General features: G+C 35.7%; 1 protein-coding gene and 1 pseudogene across 1 annotated transcript in view; one reads left to right on the top strand and one right to left on the bottom strand.

The window, feature by feature from the left end:
• Positions 1 to 13,492, top strand: part of LOC145249605 (uncharacterized) — a 188,793-nt gene extending 175,301 nt beyond the window's left edge. The window contains exons 17-20 of the mRNA XM_080111315.1: positions 792 to 908; positions 5,066 to 5,161; positions 6,906 to 6,983; positions 13,242 to 13,492. Of these exons, the coding sequence (XP_079967441.1) occupies positions 792 to 908; positions 5,066 to 5,161; positions 6,906 to 6,983; positions 13,242 to 13,345 (395 nt within the window). The 3' untranslated portion in view covers positions 13,346 to 13,492. The remainder of the gene's footprint in view (positions 1 to 791; positions 909 to 5,065; positions 5,162 to 6,905; positions 6,984 to 13,241) is intronic.
• Positions 13,493 to 17,706: 4,214 nt separating this feature from the next.
• LOC145249781 (5S ribosomal RNA) lies at positions 17,707 to 17,823 on the bottom strand (annotated as a pseudogene).
• Between the last annotated feature and the right edge of the window lie 1,055 nt (positions 17,824 to 18,878).

The raw sequence follows: 18,878 nt of genomic DNA, 5'->3' as shown, positions 1-18,878 counted from the left end.
TCAATTATTTCCCTTTCGTTCTGTCTGTTTCACTTGTTACTTTTCTTTTTGCGAGACCGGTGAATTGGTAGCAACAGTAGTCGCTGAAGCGACGTGGTTTGCTATGGAAACCAGTCATAAAAAGCGTCGCTCACTTCCATAGGTTTTTTTTTTTTTTTACGATTTTGAACACCAGTAAATTCATCATAACTTTTGTTTTTTGAACGAAAATTGAAAAAATTTATTTCACAATATAGCTGAGAAGGTGATCTATAAACTATAATAATTGTTTGAAATTTGGTCGAAAATGAGTGAGCGTTAAAGCTTTAAAGCAGTTATAAATGACTAAAACTGCCACTTAACCATATATGCAAACAATACCGTGTTTGAATGATAAAGCCTGCATACATTAAATTCATAGGAGAACAAGTGGGAGTAGGATATTCTATTACAACAATTATTTTAGAGTTTGGTATACAATGCATTCTTTTATTTTCAATAATTTTGGCGAGGAACAAAGTGTAATATTTGTTCTGATGATAAACTTGGTTTATACTGTCAATGAAAAAGAAATTCTTTGAAACTAACTTGAAGAAATTTTTATTTTTGTTCCAATCCAGAATGTCCCTTTTTGAGGAAGCTAGATTTTCTCCACATTAAAAATTGACCTTGTGTCTAACTTTGCCCTCGTGAGGAGGCAAGTAAATAGGCACAATGCAGTGGACATGTATTGCTTTCTGCAGTTTCAAGGTTTACTTATTAATTGTGTTTTGATTTTCTCAACGAAATGAATTATGTCCTTATTCTTTCAGAGTATCCCCTTTTGTGGAAAAAAGCACCGGTTCTGGAAGCTGAAGAAGGTGTCCGTCTGCCCCCATTTATCGTACAGTCTGCTGGAAATTCTGATTTGTTGGAAGTTGTTGTTAAAGGTAAATTCATTGCTTTAGATGTCAGAGCCGAAGTTTGATTGTTTGCATTTTTAGCAATTGGATTACCAATTCCATACCACTGTTTTTTCATCATGCGTCACACACACACACACACACACACACACACACACACACACACACACACACACACACACACTAATAATTATAAGCTTTTATTTACCTCCTGAAAAGTGTGGTATAAGGTCAGAAAGTGGGGTTGAAAAGCCAACACACAAGATGAAGTGCACTATAAGCTAAAAAAAAAGTCTAAGCAGTACTGTTGGTATTTCCTGATAAAGGTGCCTCAAGTGAGTAGCAATAAACTAACCTCTTCTCAAAGAGTGAGAAGGTAAAGTCGAGGAGGTTAGAACTCCTAGGACTGCACAACCCAACAGAAGCAAATCCACCAGCTTCAAAATGACCTAAACTCTCTCGAACTGATTGTTGAGGACATATCGTCAACTGGTATGACAGGTCTTGCACAAATGACGCAATGACATGAACTGCTTTTTCTTTTTAGGACATTGTCTCCAATTTGTGAATTTTCTGGGTCTGAACAATTAATTTTCTAAGGAAACTAAAACTAGGTCAAATAACATGGTTTTACAATAAAAAGCAAAAATTGACAACTCTCTCTCTCTCTTTCTCTCACTTTTTCTTTATATCTGTCCCCCCCCTCTCTCTCTCTCTCTCTCTCTCTCTCTCTCTCTCTCTCTCTCTCTCTCTCTCTTTCTCTCACTTTTTCTTTATATCTGTCCCCCTCTCTCTCTCTCTCTCTCTCTCTGTCTCTCTCTTTCTCTCTGTACTTATTTCTTGCTCTCTGTAATCATCTCTCTCTTTCTTTCTCTCTTTCTTCCCCTCTCTGTATCTATCTCTCTTTCTCTCTCTTTGTACCTATCCCTCTTCAACCATCTCTTTCTTTTTTCTTTCCCTCTCTACTCTCTCTATAAATTCCTCTCTCTGTGCTCATCTCTCTCTGTAACTATCTTTCTCTTTCTCTCTTACTTTTTTCTCTCTTTCTCTCTCTCTCAGTCTCTGTACCTATCCCTCTCTCTTTCTACCTATTTTTCTTACCTCACTCTCTCTATATCTATCTCTCTTTATCTGTTCCTATCTCTCTGTAACTATCATTCTCTTTTTCTTTCTCTCGCACACTCTCTCTCTCTCTCTCTAAACCTCTCTCTCTCTCTGTGCCTCTCTCTATAACTATCTCTCTCTCCCTCTCTCCCTCTCTCTCTCCCTCTCTCTCTGTATCTCTCTCTTCTATCTCTCTTTTTCTCCCTCTCTTTCTAACCTCACACTCTGTACATATATTTCTCTTTATCTTTTTCTGTACCTCTCTCTCTATCTATCTATCTATATATATATATATATATATATATATATATATATATATATATATACACACACACACACACACACACACACACACACACACACACACAGTGTAACCCTGATATAAGAGACTTCCCCTTGGGTCCTCACAGCTCTCTTATATCTGGATTATATTTATATCTGGGATTCTTATATCTGGATTACACTGTACATTTACACAGGCTCTAATTTGGGACCAGAGAAAATCTCTCTTATATCCATTTTTCTTATATTCTGGTCTCTTATATCCGAATTACACTGTATACATATATATATATATATATATATATATATATATATATATATATATATATATATACACACACACAATTGGTACCTATATTTACTGAACAACAAAATGCATATTTACTGCCATTACATTTTCATTTCAGAAAAACTTTCATTGAATATTTATTCAATTGTTAGGTTTTTAAGATGAGAAAAAGTTTACCAAATATAATTATTCTTGGGTCTTTTATAAGTTAGTAAACATAAGATTATCATTCATTTCCCATGAACTGAAGAGGAACAGATAACTATAGCAACTCAAGTAATATTTAGAAACATAGAATGAATAGAAATTCAGAAAAAAAAAATTAGAAGAATCGCTAACAACAAGAACATTTATTTGTGAGAAAATTGTGGGATATAATTTAGTTAAACGCTAAGAAGTGTATGCTGGGGGTGGGGGAAGGTGAACATTTTCTTGGGAACGTGTCCATTGCACAGGTCATGGTTGTTTTCATCCAAATTCGGTGCTTTGTTTTAACATTGAACAACTTCTCAGAGACCTGGATCGACAAGCTCTGTTGTAGATACCACAGATGTAGGTGGTCTCTGATTATGTGGTCTTTTTTTATTTATGGAGTCACCGTTTATCAAATCCTGAAGGTCACTCGAGAATAAGGATTAATGAGTGTCAGGCAACATGGTGATGTTCAGTAGTGGTGGAAATTGAATAGAATTTGATTATTTAAGAGGACGGTCCAAAAGTAATTTGTTTACATTGGACTTGAACGCTCTCATGTTGTATTCAGCTCTCTGTAACTTCTGTTATCAACCGTCTGTTGATGGAGTTCTGCACCTTAGATTACTCTGAATTGCAGTGTCTGTTGTTTATGATATCTGTATATCAAGATAATATATATTTTCGGACTGTGCAGAAACAATTATCTGATACTCCTTTATAAACTCTGAGATGAAATATATAATATTTTCTGAATACTCATTATATTATGTTACATTATGAGCTCGAGTCGTTTTGTACATTATTGAGCTGCTACATAAATTTTTGTGTCAACTTGATAGAAATGTTGTTGGCATTCGCCTTCCTCAAGAGACAATAGAGTTCTGCACCTTTGATTTGTGAATTAAATCCTCTGCTATGATTGTGCAAGCCTATCGACCTGGATCGACAAACTCTGTTGTAGATACCACAGATGCTAATTACGAGAGCTGGGTTGTAACCCTCTCCCTTCACCGTTGGTGGTTCCTCTTTTTACTCTTTTTTGGGCATGCCTTTACAGCTCTTCTCCAGCAAACGCGGTTTTCAGCTACATTCCAGCCTGTTGGATAATTGTCACCTGCTTTCATTGTCTCTCTTGTAGACATCCTTGTAGCATATGACAGGTTTTCTTGCTGACCTGAACACATTTGCGAGCTCACCATACATAATATCCTTTAGGATCCTCCCATCATTCATTTATCTGGCATAGCCAAGCCACCAGAATCGTTATTGAGTGAGTAGAGCAAACATGCTGTAACAACGACTCTGATCTGATACCTATACTACAATAATAAAGAGATTAACATCTCTTTGCTTGTTTTACTGAATATATATGGATATTAATTGGACGACATCATGAGACTACTCAAGTGTTATCAGTTGTAAGTCTATGGACAAAAAACTAACTGATCATTGGGAATACAATTTGAAATGAACATAACTTTTGTAGGATCTCAAGTGGCTCACATTCACAGTATGGAACTTGGCTTAAAGAAGCACTTTTCCAAGTCGAGAAATCAACTATGCCTCTCCAGAAGACATATTGGGACCTTACGTCAGTGATGATTAGGTTAGTGTGAATTTTGACATAATTCACATTCATGATAACCTTAATCTGCAAACAGAATCATTCTCAGAGGTAGGGGCAACAGATCAAACAGTAGACAAAACAGAATTGAACAATGATGAATGACGTCACGTTTTCAAGCTGAGAGAAAGTAAAGTTTTAAATCATTCGTTCTATTGAAGTTGTGCAAAGGGGACATTGTCAATAATGTAGAATGCATTGATGATTAGGTTTTGAAATGTTACTTCAATGTCTTTGTCACTTAAGTTAATTTAAATTAACTAAAGAACTAAATAATTTGGCTAATAGAATATTAGTCTCTCTTTTCTGAGTCGATTCTCTTCTAAATAAAATCTTGAAGAAAACTCAGTGAACGTCTTCCTTGTGTTTTCTTTCTTCATGAAAAGAGGTTTATTTCTATAGCAACCACTAAACGAAATGGCGACGCTAAAAAGAATCAAAAGACCCATATATAAATACCCCCACACAGTATGTATATAGAACTTTCTTTGTGTTGTTAAAAATATAACATATGAAATATTATGCATGTTTACCCCTGAAGACGATGCTGAAGAAGTGTTACATCTTGAAAGATTGTAGAAAATAGATTTATTGATAGAATTTCGTTATTTTACGGATTTTTTTTTTTTTTTTTTTTTTTTATACATATACGTATTTATGTAATTTGTCATGTCTTTGGTCTTTTCACAGGTGCTACTGTTGCTGGCAGTTCTCGAGCGCAGTTACTCCCGTGCAAAGATAGTAAAATGAATGTGGCTTTATTTGACAATGTAAAAGTTCTTTCCAGTAAGTACAGAAATGAGTTTTTGGCATTACTTAACTTAATTAACTTGTGAGAGCTTCGTCACATGCTTGAAAACTAACTTACCACCACTTACCACTGTCTTGTGTAAGTTTTTCAGCTTTAGAAGCTGCATTCAAGTCTCAATCTTTATCCAGTCAGCACATCTCTTTGATGATCCTCCTCCTAGTTTTTCTTTGATGGAATCTTCTTTATATATTTTCTCTGCATAGCTGGAGTCTGGTAGCTGGAAAACATGTCCAAACGATGTTAATGTATCTTTTTTTTTGAATAATGTTGTGATGGATCTGTTAATCTTAAGCTTCTTTCTGATTTCTGCATTTATTCATCTACATCAGAAAATTACTTCAAGAATAATCCTTAAACATTTCATTTCAGAAAATTTGATATCTATGAATTCAGTTTCATAAAAATAAGATATATTTGAATTTTTAATGAGTTTATGCCATCATAGCCCTCGTAGGGGTGCATTTAGAGATAAGGGAACACTTCCATTGTCATTCCCAGTAAATTTTACATAAGAACGCACTTTTAGATTTTATGTAGATTCTCTAACCTTTTTTTCCATAGAGAACATACAGCTTCAACATTGGATAGCATTTTTTTAAAAGCATTTTTTTTTTGTATGTGTTTTAGAATTCATGTGTATATCGGGTTTATATAAGAGAATCTTTCCAAAATGTTGGTAATTCCGTGTCGACATTTCTAATTTTCCTGAAAATACCTAATGTTGCATGTTTTTTTCATAATTTGTTTTTGCATATTATTTGTATTGTTATATTTTATACGGCATAATCACAGTGATATACACACAAAGTGAAACAACGTTGAGGCTGGCCAGTACCAGATGGGTGACCATTTGTGAATACCGGACATTGTATGTAGAAGTATGCTAACGCCTCCCTACAAGAACTGCAAAAATCTAACACCGTCATCTTCCTTGATCTGGCTATACATGCAACTGAGGATCACTTTTGAATTTGGTATTCCCTAGAAACTTCCTTCTTTGGAGGAAGCCGGTTCAACCCGTCTAGGGTGAATGCTGTTGTTTAGCTTTTTGTTTGTTTTTTAATTATTTTTATTGTTGAAATTAGTATTCTCATTTTCCCAATGTTTTGGCCGATGGAACCACCGATCTTCTTCGGGGTGCATCTATTCCAGTTTGAGAATCTTTATGTTGAACTCTGGAACATGTACAGAATTTTGAACTGAACCCTGTTATTAAATCCACAAACGTAGATTGTTCTCATTCTGCCAGCCATGACCAGGTAAACGTGTTAATTAATTATTATATCAATCTTAATTATTATTACCTGTAGTAAAGATTGAACCCTCAACCCCTAGAAAACTGCCACTTAGAACTTATTGTTAATAAATGCCTTCATTCATTTTGTCATGAAAATACTGCATAGGTTCATAAATTTTGGGATCATATCTATGGGGACAGTGTGGGGAATTGAGCAGCAAGATGTCTGTTCATATTCCATTTAAATATTTGCATGTTAGTGCAGTCCGGAAAGCAGGAAACAGGGAGCGAGTTCCAAAGTCTGGCAGTTTGAGGGAAGACGGTTCCAATTTCAATAAGATGTACCTGAAGACGGTCAGAAGTAATATTTGCTGAAATGTCATGAAAATTATAACCAAGGTGAGAATAATAGTCCAAAAAAAATGCAAATGATGCAACTTAGCAAATTCAAATCATTTGTCTACTTGTTCTTCTATTTTCAGGTGGGACATTTATTCTCACAGTCCAGAGTGTTGCGTCTCCGAATATTCACATCAAATCTCCACAGCCGATTCATATAAGTAAATAATTTTTTCAATCAATTTTTTTTATTATTATAAATCAGGTATCGGCAAAAAAAAAAAGTGCTCATTTTTGACAATGAATTGGAACTATTATGATAGGCTTGAACAAACGAATTTAGATTGTTAGCATGTCTTTACAGCTCTTGTCCAGCAGATGCGGTTTTCAGCCACATTCCAACCTGTTGGATAAATGCTACCTACTCTCATGTCTCTTTTCTAGACATCCTTGTAGTATATGACAGGTTTTCCTGCTGACCTGAATACATTTGCGAACTCACCATTAAACCAAATCCTTTAGGATCCTCCTATCGTTCGTTTATCTGGCATGGCGAAGCCACCAAAGGCGTCATTGGGTGAGCAAAGCAAACATGCTGTAACAACGACTCTCCTTGCTTGTTTTACTGAATATATATATATATATATATATATATATATATATATATATATGGATATTAATTGTGCGACATGATGACACTACTCAAGATGTAACCTCCTTCTTTCTCTACTCATGTTTTATTTTTGTTGTTTCTTTTCTTTTCATTTTCTTTTTCCTTCACTCCTCACAAAAAACTGATTACTCTTCTAGAGGAGAAGAGAACTTGGTTTTAGTAGTGCTCTGGGGGGGGTCTCCTTAATTTTATAAGTACTCAATATCCTGCATTGAGTCAAATTCTTTTTTCGTTCACTTACTTTCATTCATTTTTTTATTAATAATTTAATTCATTTTTTTTGTAACGCCTCCGTGCAGCTCAGCTCAAGTGCATAGGCTCGTGATTGAAATACACCTGTAGCCGATACCTGTGGCGCCACCCGTGGTTTCGTCTAGTGGTCGAATTCGTCTTCGGGTCGTCGTCGGTCTCCTTACAGTTCTGCTTTCAAATCAGCTTCCAACCGTCATCTGGGCTATCAGAGAAATATATTGCATTCACAACGGCGTTCCAATCAAAGAAAAGAAAGTCAAAACTTAATTGTTTTTTCTTAACACAGAATTGATTATTGTCTTTGACTTTACAATATAATAGTTACACACTGCCTAGTCATGCAACTTAGGGGGCTGGCAGTTTTGTTTCTTTTACCATCTACCGTCAGTCCACGGGAAGGGATCAGTGAAAACAGACACCAATTAGCCAAGTGTTTTGTTTTTATCAAAACAGTAATTCCTCCGTCCACCTTTTTGGAGTTATTCTTTCTTCCTTTCCTTTCCTCTCCCTCTCTTCTTTTATCGTATCAATTTGTACTCCCTTTTCCTTTTTCCTCTCCCTCTCTCTCTCTGTTTCCCTAATTTCTACTCCTTCTCTCGGCTTTTATCTATACCAATTTTTAACCCTCATTGCACTGAGGTGTTACTTATCATGTAATTAGTCACCTCCAGGTCGACCATGTCACTCAACAGGGTTTTAAAAACAACAGATTTTTAACAGCCATTATATCGGAACAAATTCTCGTTTGTCTTTCTCTTAAAGACCCCACCCCGGCCCTGATGTGATAAGCGACAACTATTTATCTCCATGAGTGAATGGTCAAACATTTTCGGCTGGCGACCCTGTATTGCTTTTTCTGCCAACTCGAGAATCTCATTATCATATTTATTTATTTATTTCCCATCAAAATATTCCTATTTCTTCTCTCATAAACATCTGTTTTTCCTTGACCAAGTGTCAGTATGTCCCCCCCCTCCCATACCTCATCCTCTCCCATCCTCTATTTGAAAAGCAAGATCATCTGGTGTCGCCACGGATCTCGTCATATTTTCATTCATTTTTCATTTGTTTTATTTTTTTTGTTAACTTTTTTATTCATTTTCATTCACTTCTTATTCATTCAATTTTTCATTCGTTATTATCCATTAATAATTTAATTCATTTTTTCATTTATTTTTCATTCACTTCTTTTATTTATTTTTCATATTTTCTTCATTCAATTTCTTTCATTTATTTTTTTATTCAGTTTCATGCATTTTGCTTTCATTCATTTGACACTGCTTGAATAAAACTGAAAGTGGAAAGTACAGAAAATAGTAGATAACGTTTAAAGTCGAAAACGCATTTGTTGAGATCCACATAAGATGGCTGCATCACTTGAAGACAAACATTCACTTCTCATAAAATACACATTTCCAGCCTTTCTTTTTTTTTTTTTTCCTTTTTCAAACAGATAAAAAAACAAATAAAACATTTCTAAAAAAAACAAAAACTATGTAATGATAAAGATTTTTTTTTGATGACCAGATTACACTTCATATTGATCCCATGCAATTTCATAAAAGCCAATCACGGATGTGCGTATGGGGGTTGTATGCGAATGCTGAGTCGTGTGTAAAGTGACATCACGGTAGAGAAAAAGAAAAAGACTATAAAAAGGATGTGTGCACAGACCGATGATCACATTGAAGAAGACGATCATGTAAAAGACTTCACAGCCATAACAAGAAGTCATGCATGGTGGGAGAATAAGGAATAAAGGTTTTTTTTCTTAAAACCTGAAAGAGCAAGTTGAAGTTTTTTGCTATTTTTTATCTCCTTTGTGACTGAGTCTACAACGTGTTGGGTCTCGAGTGTTCACATCTTAACGTGTGTGTAAGTGTATTTAGTGTTACAGCTTTACATAAAAGCAGCAAGTTTATGTTTCCAAATTTTTTAGATGAGGATTCGTTATTCGTATTATTTGGTTTGTTTGGATTAGTGTTCTCATCTTGAGTGTCATTTTCACAACGTTTCAGTCGATGTTGGCTCCAACCTTTTCCAGATGTATCTTGTTGAACTCGGGAATTTTTCTGTGAAACTCAGAAATCTGCACAGAATTTCAAACGAACTCTTTATTCAATCAACAGGAGTAGCATGAACCCGTGGCATAGTGGATAAAGTACTTGATAAAATTCTGTCGTAAATTACACTCTTAGGAGGTTGAAGGTTAAATTCTTAGTGTGGGCAACACTCAAAATACAATTGCGAATTATTTCGGACTTCTACCCAGTCATGATACTCCCCATGGATTAAATAAAAGGTTTCGTTCAAAATTCTGTGCAGATTCCCGAATTCGACAGAAAGATTCTCAAGTTTGACAAGATGCATCTGAAGAAGGTCAGAGCTTACAGAGTGTTGAACAGTAGTCTGAAGAATCCAAATAATATGATCAACTAGTTTGTTGATCATTTGAGTTCTAACGTTTCAAGTTTATGAAACAGGCTAGATGTGAAATAGCCAACATCCTCATTGGTTGATGGAAGTAAAAAGAGTTTTATTCAATCATCAGAAGCTCACAGTATTAATGCCGGTGTCCCTCAGGGGTCCATCCTGGGCCCAACTCTTTTCCTGATCTACATTAATGATCTTCCAAATCACATCCTTACATCATTTGTAGACATTTATGCTGACGACACTACCATTTATGGTAGCACATCTAAGACAGTAAACGACCAAGTTCTCTCCAATTCTCTCTCCTCTGATCTTGAGCACGTAGTACAATGGGGAAAGGAGTGGCTGGTTACTTTTAATGCATCTAAAACCAAGCTTCTCTCTTTACATCATCAACATTCTAATCCACATCTGGCATCAATTGAAATGAATGGCTCTCGTCTTCAGGAGGCCTCAAGTTTTGACAAGCTTCTGGGCTTGACCATTACTCCTGATCTTAAATGGAACACGTACATCAAATCTGTTGCCAAGGCCGCTGGAAAAATGGTGGGATCTTTCTATCGATCCGGTAAATATCTCACTGCTGATTCTATTCTCTATCTATATAAGAGCCAGGTACGTCCAAGGATGGAATACTGTTGCCACATCTGGGCAGGAGCTGCTAGAAAGGACTTGGCCTGCCTTGATAGAGTTCAAAATAGACTTCGTAGCCTCGTAGGAGATGTCCTTTTCTCCTCCTTGCAACCTCTATCTCACAGAAGAGATTTTGCGAGTTTGTCTCTGATGTATCGTTATTTTCATGGAAAGTGTTCGACTGAGCTTCAATCTATGGTCCCCCCCCTCGCCAAACTTTCACAAGAAACACTCATCTAGCTGTAAACACTATCAATAATTCCACCCACTCTTTATCTGTGCCTAAACCTAAACGTAGATTCCATGAACAAAGCTTCTTTCTTAGAACTGCACGCCTGTGGAATTGTCTTCCGTTTTCCTGCTTTCCGGCTGACTACAATATAGTTGTCTTCAAGTCTAACGTAAATAGGTTCTTGATGAGCCGTTCCATATAAGTTATCAAATTTACCAAATTTTCATTACTAATGATTACTATATTGTCCAATTTCTACTGTACACTCTTTAACCCTTATCCTTGAGTGGCCTCTTGGCCTTGATAATGTGGTGATGCCTATGTAAAAAAAAAAAAAAAAAAAATATTCAATTTGATCTTTGTTCCAAATTATTGACCAGTGAGGGACGGGAGGCAAATTCTTTATTTCTCTCTCTCTCTCTCTCTCTCTCTCTCTCTCTCTCTCTCTCTCTCTCTCTCTCTCTCTCTCTCTCTCCATACCATAGAAAAACAAAAACTAACTTTTTTTTACACAACTGTTACATGGAAGGGGTCAGATCCCAGTAATTAAAGGAACAACGTAGATAAGTTTGAAAATGATATTTGTTAAAAGGAAAAGGTTAGAATTGAACCAAGTATTCAAAAGTTGAAAGTGAATACATTTCGCAATCACAGGAATTTAGGAATTGTCTATTGTGTTTAGAAATAATGATAAAGCAAAGGTCAGAGTCATAACAATGGAAAAAAAAAACAGTTTAGGAATTTTCTTCGTGTTAAATACATATAATTTGCCCAACTCTTTATCTGTGCCTAAATCAAAACGTAGATTCCATGAACAAAGCTTCTTTCTTAGATGTGCACGCCTGTGGAACTCTCTTTCATTTGCCTGTTTCCCACCTAACTACAACTTGGATGTCTTCAAGTCCAACATAAACAAGTTCCTGATAAACCGCCCCCTTAAGTAAGACACTTTATCAGATCTCCATTACTAACGATTACTACGATATTGTCCCATTGATTACTGTACATGCAATAACCCTTATCCTCGAGTAGCCTCCGGGCCTTGATAAGTGGTGACTTTCATGTAAAAAAAAAAAAAAAAAAAAAAAAATATGGATCTGTAAAATCCATGTGAGAATATTCACGTGGCTGGAGCACGTTTTGACGACACAAAGAAAGCAGTTTCCAATGTATTCAGAGAGTCAATTTCAGTCAGGGTAGAAAGTTGAGGAGACTCAAGGGTTCGGAGTCAGAGAGGAGAGTTGAGTTAGCTGAAACGACCAGAAAGGGAAACAAGAAAATGTAGAAATCTAAAGGCTATTGAATTCCTGACCATCATCATCATCAGCAGCAGCAGCAGCAGCTGTTATGAATAAAGGTTATCATATTTATAAGTCTTCGTTTTGCCATCTTTTAACCATGAAAAGGTAATGTGATTTTTGTGATCATCTTTGTAAACGAACTTTATATGAAATACCTTTCCAAAGTGTCAACTGTCCCCACCATCAACAATAATGTATTTGCCTTCTCCATGTTTAAAAGAACTGTATATCACATCTTTCTCCTCAACAATGTTAACGGTATCCCTCTTTCAATAATGTGTTCACCCTCCTATATGTGATAAGAGCTGTCTACGTCTCTCTCTCTCTCTCTCTCTCTCTCTCTCTCTCTCTCTCTCTCTCTCTCTCACTTCACCTATATATAAAGTATTTTAATGGTGAATGCTCTGGCGACTTGCAAGCACTTGTGCTCCCTCGACGTAAATACCCCCGACAAACCCGACAAGCAGCTAAATCCCACCCCTACACAGTAGAAATCCCTAGATGTAAGAGAGGTTTCTACTCCAGTAGTTTCTTCCACAGAACCGCTTAGCTTTGGAATTCCCTTCCAGGTCCCTGCTTCCCCAACTGTACTGACATGCAGAAGTTCAAGTGTAACGTGAACCGACATCTTGCTGCCCAACTCCTTACGTAGTACCCAGTAGGTTATGTCCCTGAAAGTAGCCCCCTACACCAAAGTGGCAATGTGTCTTGATTGGGGTGAAAATGTAAAAAATATAAGAAATAAGCTTTTATTAATAACAATGAAGTCTCCAAGAATCATCATCACAGTCGTCGTGGCAATGTACGCAGTTATATAAATGTCATCATCCCCCGTTATCCGTATTCTGTCGTCCACCGTCTTATTAAGTGTCTCCGATATGTAAATCCCCCCCGAATATGGTGTCGCCCGCTACACAACTAAGAACTTATTGCTATATATTTTTGTCTTTTGCAGAACGTCCTGTCCGGACAACGTCTGAAGTCGAAGCCGCGTTTGATGAGATCCAAATGATGTTACATAAAGTGGCCGCCTCACTTGACGACACGCTCGTCTCGTAAAAAAATACTCTCCAGCCTTTTTGATTTTCACTTTTTCACACAGAAAAAAAAACAAAAACAAAATAGAACATTTCTTTAAAAGACTATGAAATGATATGAAATGATATGAGAATCAATTCCTTAAAATTGACTTCCTTATTCTTATCGTCCTCCAGCAATTATGGATCGTATGTCCTTTTTGGAACATTCAAATAATTTAAAAAAAACTTGGTCAATATTAACTTTAGGCGAATCAAAAGATGCCGTCCAGCAGCACTCTTTCAAAACAACGTATTATTGCATAAAATTATTATATTTATTGATTTTCTTTTTTATTGATTTTCTTTTTAGAAAAAATATAATTACAATAGAAACATGTATGATTTTTTTTTTTTTTTTTTTTTTTGTAATTTTACAATTTTCAACCTGGAGGTATCATTTTCCTTTTCTTTTCTTTTTTTGCTGATACAAAATTTGGCAAACGTAACTGCTTTTGACATAAAAAAAAAAATTTAAAGGAAATAGTTGAGAATTAGTCCCAAACAATTAATTTTGGTTTCCATATTTGTAAAGCTAAGTTAAATCTAAGCTCTGAATTGGGCGGAAATATTTTTAAAAGTTTCTTCAAACATTTTCAAAAATCAAAATATTTTTAGAGTACAAAATATTTTGTCTACCATAATGCATCATTAAGGAATGTTATATGAGTAAAAGTTTAAACGTGACACATACACGTTGTTGATTTGTCGAGTCATTCTTCAAATAATGATGAAACATTCATGATGCGCACCCTCTTATTGCAGCTGGAAGCTTCAATCTCAAAAGACTTTCTCCAGAAGAATCTTGATTGTACCTATTTACTATGCCTCCCCACGGGACAGAGTTAGACACCAGGGTCGTTTTTTAACGTGGAGAAAAGGTACAAAAATAAAAATTGTCTCAGTCGTGAAGGATTTCTCCTCCACTGAAAGAGAACAAGAAATAGAAGTGCAGCATCTGAAGAACAGATACTACACTTTGATCTTGACCAAAAGGCCGAGACTCCTCTTGATTGTAATACGAAGCATCACGTTGCCTGACCTTTGACGTCCACCAGAGCACTATGTTGAAAATGATAAAATGTCCAGGAAAATAAGTGATACTAATTTTTTATGTCAAAAAGAAACAAGTCTTATATAGTGTTATGTTTTGAAATTTTTGAGATAAGGATTGATAATTTGGATTATTCGGACTACTGTTCTCATTTGTGTTTCTCATTCTTTTTGCAGACTTATCCTCATCTTCATAGTTGTTGTTTCATCACGTTTCGGTCAACTCATTCTCTGGTCTTCTTCAGGTTCAACTGGATAGGAATGCTGAGTCTCTTAATTGTATCCCTAGTAATTACTGCCTTCCATGGTTGTCGTTGTCTTACCATGTTTTGGTCAACTAATCCTCTAGCCTGCTTGGGTAAGATTGAAACTGCTATTTTCAGACAATGCTCACCTGGAACCGTAGAGACTTAACGTCTCTATCCACTGCGCCATGAGCCCCAAAGTTAATCACCTGAAGAAGGCCAAAGGATGAGTTGGCCGAAACGTGGTGAAACAACAACAACAACTATAAAGATGAGGATAACAGTGCACAAAAAGAATGAATGCTTAAATTATGAAAACTCATTTAATAAAAAAAATATTCTTATCTTTGCAATCTGCAACCTCTGCAATCTGTATGGAATTTTAAATTGAACCCTATATTCAACCCACGTGGGGTAACTTGTTCTTGTTCCATCAGCAATGATCGAGTAGAAATCTTAATTTGTAACAGTATTTTTAATATTGTCCTGTACTAAGGATTTTATCCTCAATCTCCAGACGACTGTCTCTTATAAGTGATTATACTTAGTACTTTTATCCATTACGTTATTCTTTTTGGAGTGATGTCAGCAGTATGAATAATTTAACTAATACAGTAAATATAGTAGGTTTTATGCTAAAAATAAGGTGTTTTGAAATAGTGTCGGGTGGAGTTTTTTTTTCTTTTTTAGATTGCCTAAAGTAAATATTAACTCAAACTTTAAGAGGTCATGTGAGGGGGGAGAACTCTGCACCTGAAGATCGCATTATTTTCAAGCAAATTTGGCTGAAAACAAATTAACGTTTTTTTTTTGGGGGGGGGGGGTATGCAAACATTTGCAATTTCAGTTGGACTGATGCTGATTTATTTTGCGATATAACAATGAAAAAAAGAAAACCTTTTTTAATTATCAAACTTTCTCGCTTTGTCTTTCCATTTTTTTTTTTTTTTTTTTTTTTTTGAAAACACGATATAATTGCTAAGCAAACAAAATTCAAGTGTGTTCCAAACCGAACAAACCCGCTTTCTATAATCGCTGTAGTCACATTGCGGCCTGCTTGCTTGGTTGGTGATATGTTTTCAAGCTATTCATTCGCGCTGTGTCTATTGCAAATGTTGCCAGTGCAACAAATGAACTGCACCATAAGACTTGCCTTTTTTAATCAGCAATATTTGTACACAGTTCAAAATGTTCATTGGACCAAATGTATCTGAAGGACTTCAATTATAGTGGCAGTTGAAAGGAACGAGTTTAGAATGGCACCACATCTTTTTTTCTTTTAATAATGTGCCACTCGAGGATAAAGGTTAATTAAGATGAATAGATTGTTAGTTGAATGATGATGAATATTATGGAGAGGATTGAAAATCTTCACATAGCACTCACTCAAAACAATAGCCGTCCCCCTTTGTTAAAAACATCACTCATAGAATGTAAGGATGAAAAATAAAATAGGAGGAAGCGAAAGTTACAAGATTTTCCAAAAAGCAAAAGCCACTCGAGGATAAAGGTTAATGAGATGGATTGTCGGTTGAATGATGAAAATGTTATGAGAATTAAAAATGGTGAATGAATTAAACAAAATTTGATTACTTATAAAGTTAGTTTAAGACAATTTGAAGTCTGCTATGTTGCAGTATGCAGAGAAGCAGTTCCATGGTAATGTTTCACACATAAGAATTATAAAGAGAAACCAAAATGGAAGTTCATGTCACACGAAATACACATTTTTCCAAAATGTAAACAAAACAAAACACAATTATTTTTTCGAACTGGCCAGAATTTTTCATTTTTTTTTAAAATCTAGACTAATTTATATTTACTTCTTGCAAAAAGAAAAAAACATTAATAAGAATATTTGTATCGAAGGCTAAATGATGCTTATTTACCTCCCATAGCAGGTGACATGAGGTCGGGGAAGCATCATTTGAAAAGCCAGCACCCAAGAGGAAGAGTATTATAGCCTGTAACAAATGCCTGGGCAGTTCCATCGGCACTTCAGGGGATTACCGATAAAATTTGATTGGTGAGAAGAGTAGACTTCCCAAAGCTTCACAGAATTGTATCTCGACAAATAGAGAACAAGCCAACAATGGTTTTAACTGTGGTGGCTTTGGAGCCGATGGTACCCTTATCCCCCAACTGAGTCAAAAGCTGTATCGGCTTTGTATAAATTCGGAGCAAAGTTGTCCCACTAATCTACAAATGTACTCAATAGTATTAGACATATAGTGGCAGTTTTAATGTTAAAGCAATATTTGTACACAGTTCAAAATGTTCATCGGACTGAAGCACTTCAATTATGATTGGCAGTTGAAAGAAACGAGTTTAGAATGGCACTACATTTTTCTTCTCTTTAAATAATGTGTCATCAATTATAAAAGTCAAAAGCCACTCGAGGATAAAGGGTTATTAAGATGAATAGATTGTCAGTTGAATGATGATGAATATTATGAGAGGATTGAAAACATCAGAGATCTGTCTTGAATCTGTTGCTTTCCATTTAGGGCGTTTTGCATGGATTGTCCAGAAGAGATGTCATATGCCGATGACTTAGTACTTACCTGTGAAACAATGGAAGGTCTACTTGACTTGGAAGAATGCTATTGAAAGTTATAGTCTGAGAGTGAATGTTTCCAAGACGAAAATGATGATCAGTGGTTGTAGTGTTGGAAAGCCTTCAGGCAAAGTTCAATTTGGGGAAAAAGAGTTAGGAACAACTCTTTTTTTTATGGCACTTTTCAACTTGTAAGCATTCGATACACAAGAATGCAGTGGAATTACTGTTAACTTGAGAGGTGATAAACAGTTTGTGTACAAAAAAATGTAAGACAATGAAGACAGATGAGAATTCAGATCTATTAGGCTCCTTCAGTCTTTGACAGACTATGGATACTCATGTAGGAGTGCCTGCACGTAAAATTTTTGTGGCAGGAGGTGCACAATGTCCAACCACACCTCTCCTGAGTTGACATTGTTAAATACTAGTGGCAAGTGAAGTGTAGGTACAGGACGACTGGAAATAAATGCTGAGATAAGCAGAGAGCACATACAGCACCTGGAATTCCCAAATGGTCACCCATCTGGTACTAACCAGGCTCAACGTTGCTTAACTTCCGTGATCTGATGAGAACCGGTGTGTCAACGCGATTATGCCGTACAATTCAGATATGGAGAAAGTATATTTGGATGGTGAGGCTTATTAAGACTGTTCTGAAGTTTTGCTGCCTCGATATCGTCGATATCATTGGTGCTGATGTTATTGTAAAAGAATCTATGAATGGAAATGAAACCTGATAAATAGGGGTTGAGGAAATGCGTTGCATGAGGAGAATTGATATAAGAATGATTCGATGGATGTGTAACATGACTGTTAAAGACAGGCATAAATCTGATGACCTCAAAAAAGATTAAATCTGGACAGTATCCGGAATGTAAATAAGGAAACTTCCTTGGTTTGGCCACATTGAAAAAAATGGAGGAGAGTGCTTGGGGGTAGAACAGTTGAGATAGTAGTGTCAATTGGTAGGGACAGGCCAAGAAAAATATATGAAGAAGTAATAAGAATGGATTTGAGAAGGGTCATACATAAAGATCTGGCCAGATATAGATTACTTTGGAAATCAATTTCTAAAAGCCGTCCAACACATGCCAGCATGAAAAACAAACGTTAAACCGGTGGTGGTGGTGGGGGGGGGTATTCATGTAATGTATATTTAATAAAAGAAAAATTTAAAAGACATTAAACTGTTCATGAATTAATTGTTTTTGAATTTTTAATAGAAAACATGTTATTCTATGTCTAATCCAAAGTAAATAAAAAGGAAGGAAACCTATGTGTACCAGAAGTTGCATTTTGGACAGGAAGTCAGCAGTGACACGTAGCAATAAAGAAAGCTCTTTCTCTTTTGCTTATAAGCTGATTGCGTTTGGACGTTTTTTTTTTTGTTTTTGTTTTTTGTTTGTTTTTTTGTTTGGCTTTTTTCTTCTTTGTCCGGAAAGTGGCAAAAGAAAGTTCACATAATGTGTAAAAACATGACGTCATTGATCAAAGATATCGTTAGCATTTTTATTTTGCTTTGTTACAATGTTGTAACTACAAGGTGAGAAGAAGATGCGGAAACTTGAGCTGCTACATCACCACTACAACCACCTTTACAAATAGATGTCACTATGATTGATCAAACTATTTGCATGTCAAACAGACTAAGAAATGTT

This window comes from Euprymna scolopes, chromosome 28, assembly GCF_053919585.1.
Source record: "Euprymna scolopes isolate OS-2025 chromosome 28, ASM5391958v1, whole genome shotgun sequence".
In the NCBI taxonomy this organism is placed as follows: domain Eukaryota; kingdom Metazoa; phylum Mollusca; class Cephalopoda; order Sepiida; family Sepiolidae; genus Euprymna; species Euprymna scolopes.
The sequence above is the reverse complement of the archived record's forward strand: the minus strand, read 5'-3'. Positions and strand labels throughout refer to the sequence as shown.